We start from the raw sequence: 11067 nt of genomic DNA on the forward strand, positions 1-11067 counted from the left end.
TATGTTGACAACATCGAAACCAAAGCATTTGTATCATATTTTAGCTATCATAAGCCACTCGTATCATTTGTTGAAATTGAAAACATTGGGGATGAATAATAATAAAATGAAGAAAATAAAATATGAACTTTATAGCAATATTATAATGAAACTATAATTATCCCGCCCCTAATGCTGCTTTCGTCTCATTCTCTCTCAGTTTGTTTTACGTAAGGTTTCACTTCTATCGCGTCTAACCGTTAGACTGGTATTTTTTTTTTTTTATGGGAACTATCGATATCGATAACATATGGTGTGACAGCTGAGAATGGCATACTGTGCTGACATTTCTGCTCAGTAAGGTTTGGCACGTCATCATGAATTTTTTAATGCCAGATGAATTCCACAACGCTGCTAATTTGTGGAAATTTACTTTGAAGAAATTAAATCTGGTTGCGAAGTCTTTGGAGCAAAGTGTTGAAGAAGACACTGAAATGTCGATTCGTCGTCCTTCTCAACTTTTTGGCCTTTGTCCTCCTATAAAATGCAGCTCGTGCAAGAATTGAAGCCAAATTGACATTGTTTGGTTCGCATTTTGCTTATTTGGCTTATAGATTTATTATTCAGATTTATTGGGAAAAGTAGTCAAAAATTTGGGCTATGAAATTATCTACAAGATTATAATAATTAAAATTCATTCCAACAATATTTCTGTTATTTCTTTTTATTATCATTTGATGTTCTCAAGCTCTTACAAAAACACCCGATGCTTATAAATATTATATATATTAATATATTTAAAACTTGATAAACAAATCAAGAGTGAGTTGGGGTAAAAAATAATACAAAGCAATTGTATGCGTGTGTTTTATATACAAATTAAGTATTTACTTGGTATAAACTCGTACATATAAAATACTCAATTGCATTAGTAATAAGCTTTAGTGCGATGCATGGCTTCATAAAAATCTATCTAACAGCACGATGCAACACAAAAATAATGAACGGAATATTAGAACATTTAAAAATTATTTCAATGGAGATCTGCCCGCCTTTCAAGTGGAGATGGTGGCTATCTGAAGGGCAAATAGTCTTCTAAATTTATAATAGCGCAATTTGGTTAGCAAATTTCAATTGAAATCCAAATGTCTGTGGTTACTGATATCGTTGGAACACGTTAATGCCTATTTTCGCTGAGTTTCTAGACGTAGTTGTATCGATGGAATGAAATAGATCATGAGATGCTTAGGCTGCACTTGGTAATGTTTTTTAGTGAGGCAGATACCTCTGTCGCGGCCGCCGTAGCGAATGGGTTGGTGCGTGACTACCATTCGGAATTCACAGAGAGAACGTAGGTTCGATTTACTATAGAAAACTGACGAATATACCTACTATACCATTTAAAAAAGGTCACAAGGCAGCGCAGTTTCAAATTAGGCAGGACAAATATAGATGCCCAATAAATCCACGCTGATGAATCAATAAGTCTCTGAAAGCTGAAATAAGAATGTTCTAAAAAATGTTTTATTTCGAACATTTCACTAAACGTTTATTTAACTTTTCGATGCACTCCAAATCAACGATAACACAAATCTCTTAGCACCGAGCCATCCTTAAATTTAGAAACAGAAAAAAGTCGAAAAGAGCTAATTCGGGAGAGTACGATTAGGTTGTGTGAGGGAGCAGTTTTAAAATTGCAGGGTGGTAACTTTTGCCTTAAGACCAATTATTTGGATCTTTAATAGCTTTGTCCCTCTATGAGTACGCTAAAGAATGAAGGTATCTACAATATATAATTAGTGGTGGTTAACAAATAACCAATTTTTATTTTGTCCAAGAAAGTGACTACCTAATTTCTATGTATTGGGTTGGGGAATAAGTTAATATTATCTTTTATTTTACAACGATTTGTTTGCTGTTTGGCAAAGGGTAAAAGTATTCATTCGATAGAGCTCTTTCTGCTTTATAAAACTATATTAATTGTGTGTTTGAGTTATTTAATTGTTTATTAGTTTTGAGGCTTAGAAATGGAATACCCTGGAGGCAAAAATCAACATTTTCGACACCTGCCACGCTTTGCTTTTCGCCGAGGTCAAAAAGTTGCTGAAGCAGCCTGGAACATTTGCGACGTGTGTGGAAAAGGTGTCGTAGGCGAGTCTAGAGTACGGAAATAGTTTGTAAAGTTCAAAAATGACGACTTTGACGTCGATGACACGTCCCATAGCGGAAGGTCTTCTGAATTCGATAAAGAACGACTCAAATCACTTTTGAAGGAGAAAGGTCGGCAAACCAGTCGTGAATTGGCAGGAAAAAATGGATTGCGATCATAAAACGATTCTCAATAACCTTCATTCAATGGGAAATTGGGAGCCTGGGTGCCTCACGAGCTCAACGAAAAGAAAGTCGCCTTCAAATTGCTTCTTAGCCCGCCATCGGGCAACACACGGTCATAAGCAGCGCTTTTTGTACCGAATTGTCACAGGAGATGAGAAATGGTACATATATTGTATATACATCAATATGAAGAAAAAAAGTAGTCGGTGGCATAAGGAAATACGCCAAAGCCGAGAGTCAAGCCGTATCTTTATCCAAAGAAGATCATGATATGTGTTTGGTAGGTCTACGAGGGCATGATGCACTGGGAAACGATCCAAAAGAATGCCACGGTCCCCAAGGAGCTCTATATTGCCCAGCTACATTGCGTGAATGAGGCTATTCAACTGAAAAGACCTGATCGACATGGTCAAACCATACCCCTTCACGACAACGCCAGGCCTCATGTTGCACAAGTCGTCAAAGCCGCACTCCAAGAGCTCGAATGGGAGGTCCTTCAACCGTATTCTCCAGACCTTGCACCGACCGATTACCATCTTTTCCGTTCCCTGCCAGACCATATGAAGGGCGTTACTTTCGAAAACAAAGAGGCTCCTAAAAACTGGCTCAACAACTTCTGTGATACAAGAACAGGCGATTTTTGGCGGAACGGCATCAACAAATTGGTTGAGAGGTGGGAAGACGTTATAAACAGCAACGGCGAATATAGAATTGTTAAACTTATTGATATAATTATTGTTTTTTGTTTAAATAAAAGTCTACGGTAAAAACGCTACGAACTTATTCCCCAACCCAATAAAATCGGTCACAGAAACTAAGTCCAGTAAAATGGGTAATATTTGACGGAATTGTTGATTAATAGAACTAAATGAGGTACCAAATTAATTGCTATTAATAAATCATAAAATTTTCAATTTGCAAAAAAAAAATCCATTAAAAATTTCGTTTTCACATATTTCTGTGGAGTAAATTGGAAAAGAAATGTTAAAGTTAAGCATACCTATAACCGATCTTACACACTTTATTCGGTGTTTGGCCGAGCTCCTCTTCCCATTTCTGGTGTAAAGGAGTTTTGCACTGCCTCCGATAGGCAGATGAATTTTTATGGGGAGTTTTTTCATGGCAGAAATATACTCGGAGGTTTTCCATTATCTGGCGAGGAGTGACCGCTGTTAGGAAAAACTGTTTCTATAATATTGTGTGAAAGAGCGTAGGTTCGTATCTGGGTGAAACACCAAAATGAAGAAAAAGTTTTTTCTAATAACGGTCGCCCTCGGTAGGCAATGGCAAACCTCCGAGTGTATTTCTGCCATGAAAAAGCTCATCATAAAAAAAATATATTTCTGTTCGGAGTTAGCTTAAAACTGTAAAAACACGCCACAAATAGGAGGGGCTCAGCCAAACACCCAGAAAGGGTGTACGCGTCAATTATATATATATACATATATATATATATATAATTTTGTGCGTAACGTCCGAAGATTCTAACTTCGGCACTGGTAGTCAGGCACCAACTCATTCGGCTACGGCTGTGAATTTTGGGAAGAAGGTTCCGATTTTCCATAGGAATTTGATAGTGTAAAGTTTGGATTTTTTTGCCCGTAAACTTCAACCAAACATAGAAATCTGTATTCGAAATTTTCAAACTTTCATTCATCTCGACAACGAACCTGTTTTCGAAGTCTGGTTAGTCTTAGACCTAAATTTTTTGCAGATCTAGTTACTATTAATATTTAAAGATATATAGGGTTTTTCAGTAAGAGCGCTTCAACTTTTGAACTTTTTTGAATAAAACACAAACGGTTTGACTTTTTTAACTAATTTTTTTTTTATTATCGAGTTTGAACATATATTCCAGCAATTTCGCGTTCAATATTGGCTCTGAGCTCACAAATCGTCGCCGGCTTATTACTGTAGACCAATGACTTCACATAACCCCAAAACGGGACGGCTTGTTAAATGGACCGTAAAATGGCCGCAATGCTCTTAAAGTAGCAGTAACAGAACGATTATTTTCATAAAAAATTTGCACGATTTGTAATCGTTGCTCAAGTGTGTAGCGTTCCATGATGAAATGTATACTAATGAAGTTTACAAATCACAAGCGAAAAATAAAAAATATTGCGTCGTTCGCCCTCCCTATCGGAAAAAAGTTGAAACGCACCTATAGAATAACCCTATATATTTACACGTAAGATGTTTGATCCGGGGGGATGCCTGTTTTTTATACGTTTCCTTTCGCAGATTCGATTTTAAATATGTAGGTATATAATCGTGCATGCCTTATCGAGCGGTGGGTAGATAGTGTTAGTGATACCACCGCTAAATTTTAGGCTTTCATTTAATTTTACCAGATCGCTTACACCTTGTAGTCATTTTTTTACGAGAGCGAAAATTTAGATGAATACCCCGTCAACATTTTCTGTTTAATGAAATTTCGCCAAGAAAAAAATATCAAATAATATACAGTAGGTTCTGTTTTTATGCGGTAGATACGTTCCGCAAGAAACAGCATAAAAAAAAACAGCATAAAAAAAGCTACTAGTTCTATAGTAAAATTATAGATACGTTTCAAAGTGCTAAAACCGCATAAATCTGAAATAATGTAATAAAATCGCATAAAAAAGGGCACTAGTCCCATATTATAACTATAGATACGTTCCATAGACCGCATGAATCTGAAATAATTAAATAAAATCGCATAAACAAAAAATTGTATTTTTGAAAATTATATCTTTATTTAAGAAACGTCAGAATCGAATAATAAATTTACATTGTCAGAAATAGAATCAGACAATACCCGCATGTTGCGCATTCGTTTAGGATTTGGCGTAAAATCACTTCCGTCACTTGAGGAAATGTACACGTCTGACCTAGATAGTTATGCAGGCGGTTCCATACTTGTGGGGTTAGCATTTCTGATGTAATCTGTGATGAGTTTTTGCTTAGCTGGTTTAGAATCTTGTTTATATGTACAATTCCCGATAGGTCGACATGTATTTTTTAATTAAAAAAAAAAACCGCACTATTTCAAAACCGCATAAAAAAAAGCCGCATAAAAACAGAACCTACTGTACAGTAGGTTCTGTTTTTATGCGGTAGATACGTTCCGCAAGAAACAGCATAAAAAAAAACAGCATAAAAAAAGCTACTAGTTCTATAGTAAAACTATAGATACGTTTCAAATGCTAAAACCGCATAAATCTGAAATAATGTAATAAAATCGCATAAAAAAGGGCACTAGTCCCATATTATAACTATAGATACGTTCCATAGACCGCATGAATCTGTGATGAGTTTTTGCTTAGCTGGTTTAGAATTTTGTGTACATGTACAATTCCCGATAGGTCGACATGCATTTTGTAATTTAAAAAAAAACCGCACTATTTCAAAACCGCATAAAAAAAAGCCGCATAAAAACAGAACCTACTGTATATATAAATATATACACCATATGTTTTAATATTTCTCAAATAAGTATGAATGTATGTTCTCTCGGCAAGCAGAGGTAAAACTCCGAGAACGATTCAACATGACAAACCTCTATTCATACATAAATGTACAATATATATTTTCTCAATGTGTTGCATGGTGTTATCAATGCTTGAAATAAACAAACAAACAAACAAATAAAATAAGTAATCCTATTGCATATGTATGTGATTCATATATGGAACAGTTTATATAAAATATATACATACATATATTCACAGCGCTGCGCAATATTCACGCCTCTTTAATTCGAAGTACTTATTACGTGAAGTCATAGCAACATATGTACGCAAATTAACCGACGTATGTATGTATGCATTTATTTAGTATTAATGACGATGAATAAAATTCTCAAACGTATATACATACATACATATATAAAATTGTAAAATATTAGTTTCATTTCTATCGACATGCAGTTCTATTTTTAAATAAGTAATACCTACAGAGGCAAAATTATTGTCCGATGCATGCACGTGAACCAGAGTTGACTTCAGCACAACAAAAGAACAAGAAATGAAAAATTACATATGAGGTGAAGTCCAAAATAAACAAGACTGGCGTCATAAAAATGTTTTTGATGGCACCATCTTCTTAATTAGTTAGTGCGTTGGAAGTTACATCCCTAGCAGACTTCCAGTGAAAGTTTGGTGACATTCGGTTGGTGACTTTCGGTGGAAGCGAAGTTATTGCGTCAGTATGTTAGTGTCATCGGTGCAAAAATGAGTTTTGAACAAAGAGCTAATATCAAATTCATCACCGAAATCATCGTTGAAATTCATGGAATTGGAGTTGAGTAACTCCAAAACATCGATTTATCGCATTTTAACTGATCATTTGGGCTTACAAAAGGTCCGTGCACGTTTCATTCCGCACAAGTTAACTGAGGACAAAAAATTGCTCAGAATTGAACATTCGAAAGATCTCATTAAAGAGGCGAGAAAAGTCGAGAATTTCCTTTACAACATTTTAACTGGTGATGAAACGTAATGTTTCCAACATGAACCTGAAACTAAGCGTCAAAGTGCCGAGAGGGAGGCTCCACACGAGCCACCACCCAATAAATCGCGTTTGGAGAAGTTAAAAATCAAATCGATGCTCATTTGTTGTTACGATTCCAAGGTAATTGTCCACAAGGAGTTCGTGCCAATGGACCAAACCGTGCAATTTTCTATGTTGGCGTTCTGAAGCGTTTGTTGCATCGTATTCGACGAATTCGTCGTGAATATCGCGAAGGGGCCAGCTTTTTGACTAGAAATCGCGTTTTAACCATCAATCACTCACCGTGTTCGCCTGGTATGGCGCCATGTGACTTCTACCTATTCGGATAGTTACATTTGGCCATGCAAGGAAAACATTTTGCGTCCGTAGAGGTCATCCAAAAGGCTTGTACCGACATCCTGAAGGGACTATTTTGAATAAATAAACTCGGAAGTTATCAGAACAAAGCTCCTGTCGTTTCTCTTTTATCTCAGTCTTGTTTATTTTGGACGTCATCTTGTACATATTTCATACAGCCTAAAATGGTGATTCTAATGATTAATTTATAACCTAAAAGGTTTTTATTTTATTTTTTAATGGGATAGTTTTACACGACCACCGTGACAAAAAAGGTTCTTAAGTGACTCCCATTCAGTTGATCCTGTGGACATGTAAAATCGAATAATAGGAACAGTTTCTTCAGTCATTTCACTGATCACTGTTGATGGAAATACTCGGGTCCAAGGTAGGAAAAATTAGTAGAGAAGTTTGCACGCGTGTGATTTGCATTTTCCTCTAACTAATGGATTTTACCAATAAATTAAACATATGCTTGCTTGCTCAGATGGCACTTCAACCATATATCGTTTTTGGCCAAATCTAAAACATTGCGCTATCTAGCTCGATTCGCTGCTTGCTGGTTCCAGTTGATGACACCGAGTGTTACCAGGTTATGCGGCACTTTATCTCGCCACCAGAGATTGGATCTTCCTCTTCCTCGTCGCCCACCAGTGAGTTTCCTCCCGGAGCATTTTCGTTCATTCTCAAAACATGGCCAAGCCAGCCCCGCCGCTGTATTTTAATACGCTTTACTATGCCCATATCTCGGTATAGCTCATACAACCCACTGTTCCATCGGATACGGAACTCATTCTTGGCCACGCGAAGAGGACCAACGATTTTTCGGAGAATTCTTCTCTAAAACGCTCCCAGTGCTCTCTCATCAGTTGTCGTCATCGTCCAAGCTTCTACGCCATATACAAGGTGGGAGATGATTAGGCTTTTGTTTTCGTTTTTCGCGAGAGGTCTCTACTTGTCAATTGCCTACTGAGCTCAAAGTACGTCTGAGCGATTGTCAACAGTGACGTGTTGTCCAAGATGCGAGGAAGCCTTGTATGTTGCCAGTATGTACTTTGTTTTACTCTCGTCCACCGTAAGACCAACTTTTTCTGCTTCCTTCTTCAGACTGGAGTACGCTGAGCATACGGCGCAGCTGTTCAGGTCGACAATATCAATATATAATAGCATGACACTTTTGTAGTAAATAGTGCCAAAGTGGTTTAACTCAGCAGCACGTATAATTTTTCCCAGTTTGAGATTGAAGAAATCACACGAAAGGGGATCGCCTTGTCTAAAACCTCGTTTGGTATCGAACGGCTCGGAGAGGTCGTTCCCGATCCTGATAGATTTCTCAACGTCATTTTACGCAGCCCTATAAGTTTTACGAGGATACCAAAGCTAGACATAGCGGCATAGAGGTCTGTTTGTGTTATCGAAAGCAGCTTTGAAATCGACTAAGAGGTGATATGTGTCGATTTATCGTTCGTGGGTTTTCTCCAGGATTTGGCGTATCGTGAAGATCTGGTCGATAATAGACTTACCAGGTCTGAAGCCGCACTGATGATGTCCAATCAGTTCTTAGACTTTCACATAATACGCTCGATAAGACCTTGTATGTGACGTAAATAAGGCTAATCCCACGGTAATTTGCGCAGGTTGTAGAATCACCCTTCTTGAGCATTGGATACGCTTAAGTTATAGTCGTTGGGCATGCAATCATCCGACCATATTTTGCAGAGCAGCTGGTGCATGCGGTGTGCTAGCTCTTCGTCTCCAGCTTTGAATGGCTCTGCCGGTAGTCCGTCGGCTCCTCTGGATTTATTATAAAGGGTTTTTCAATAAGGGCGGGTAGATGTTGAAATGGAATAAAATGGCGTTTGCTGTGTGGCACGTAGCGCCGTCCTGCTGGAACCACATGTCGTCTAGGTCCATATGGGTTAATATGGGCCATAAGAAATTGGAAGGGCCACCACGTCTACCGAAAAATAGGCGCAATGCGCGCAACGTTTGCGTTAATGAACACTCATTTTGATAATAAAGTTTTATCATTTGAACGTGCTGTTCAATCGTGTAACTTGCCATGATGATTTGGCATAAACAACTGAATAATAAACAAAAGGTTTGACAGATGTCACCAAAACAAAATGGCTGCCACAGGGCGCCAAAATCGACCCGCGCCAATTGAAAAACCCTTTATTTTAGCCGCGATATCGCTATTCGAACATCTTTAAGGTCGGGTTGGGTTATGACTAACCCGTCGTCCACGACTGTAGTATCGCACTCAACTTCACAGTATCGCACTCGCACTGCTACTGCCACCGTTTAGCAGTTGTGCGAAGTGATTCCTCCATAACCCAAGTACTTCCTGGACATCTGTTTTCATCTTTGTAGGAACTGGCAAACATATATGTAGCTCACTCGAATGCTTCTTTGTAGTCAACGATGACTAATAAAACGTGATGTAAATATGTATTCCATATAAATGAGAATCGAAAATTATATTATTTCGCTATTTGTTCTTCACATTTCATAAATAACAACAACAAAAAAAAATAATTGTAAGTATTAATTTCTATCATCTAATCCTTGTAGGAAAATTTCCAAAAGATAAAACCCTGATCTCTCTATAAACGAAGCAAAATTACTCATATTTGGTACAGGCGATGAACCCAAGAATAAGAAATGCGACGAAGTAAAATGGAAAATGGGCAGTGGCAGGACGATCACGAAGTAATAAGAGTGGTCCTTACTTACAGGGTCCGGCACTCGAAGTGTAACTAATTAAAAAGACCATAAATTTAGTTTGGAAAATTACTTTTAATCAATTCGAAGTAAAAAATTTGTGAAGATAATACAAAATTAAGAACAAATTTACTTTTGCTCGATATGACCACCTTTTGCCTTGACTATGGGCTTAAGACTATGGCCAGAAACGAATCGCAAGCTGCCCAAATGTGACTTGCAGGTTTTTTTGGGCCCACTCATGGACAATGGCTTTTTTCAGTGCCTCGAAGCTGGTGAATCTTTTAGTTTGGACCTTGCTCTCCAAAATGGTCCAAAGAGAATAATTCGTCGGATTCGCTTCTGGTCAATTTGAGAGCCATTGTTAAGACGTTATGAAGTTCAGAACGTTGTTTTTTAGCCATTCTTGGTTCACTCGAGCTTTGTAAGACGGTGTCGAGTCGTGTTGAAACGTCTATGGTCTGCCACCGAAATGTTTGTCTGGCCACGGCTTCAAAGCAACTTCCACATACTTTCCCGATAATATTTCGCATTTACCTAGGCTCGATGAAAATTATTGAAGAGCGCCCATCTGCGGTTACAGAGACCAAACCATTAACTGTGGCGGGTGCTGCCTCCTGGTGACCAATCGAGGACTCAAATTCTCGTTTGAACGGTCGGTCAAATAAACCCTATCGTTTTGGGAGTTTACGAAGTGCTCAATTTGAAAAATTTTCTCGTCAGAAAACACAATGTTTGGAAATTGATCGCTTTCGGCCAGGCGAATTAACTCTTTCGCTCTCTCAAGTCGGACTTTTTTCCCAATTCGATACATTTTTAACGTACCAACAAACTTCAGCTGAGAAACGGAAATTTTAGGAGTTTTATTTACAGTATTCAGCATGGAATGAAACAATTTATGCATTTTAAGAAAACTCGATTATTCACGCACCAGACCTGAAGCCTAGCCAGATCAGGCAGAAGTGACCAGCAATGAGTCATTCTTGCGGTAGTAGAGTAGACCTTCAGGTCATCTTTGAAATTTAAGTAATATTTGTCTTTTTCCAATCATTAATAAATGTTCCCGAATATAAGTTAGGAATGTTATATGTAGTTGGAAATCAACATTAAAGGTTTCACGAGGGCGTGCCAAGTTTAAAATAGAATTGCAGGGCTATTGATATCTGTTTTCTGCAGACGATTTCAGGGAAGCAATTCACT

General features: G+C 37.8%; 1 protein-coding gene across 1 annotated transcript in view; it reads left to right on the forward strand.

The window, feature by feature from the left end:
• Positions 1 to 9849, forward strand: part of LOC129240246 (rab GTPase-activating protein 1-like) — a 28153-nt gene extending 18304 nt beyond the window's left edge. The window contains exon 11 of the mRNA XM_054875922.1: positions 9718 to 9849. Coding sequence (XP_054731897.1) covers positions 9718 to 9744 — 27 coding nt within the window. The 3' untranslated portion in view covers positions 9745 to 9849. The remainder of the gene's footprint in view (positions 1 to 9717) is intronic.
• The last annotated feature ends 1218 nt before the right edge of the window (positions 9850 to 11067 follow it).

Source organism: Anastrepha obliqua, chromosome 3 (genome assembly GCF_027943255.1).
Source record: "Anastrepha obliqua isolate idAnaObli1 chromosome 3, idAnaObli1_1.0, whole genome shotgun sequence".
Classification (NCBI taxonomy): Eukaryota; Metazoa; Arthropoda; class Insecta; order Diptera; family Tephritidae; genus Anastrepha; species Anastrepha obliqua.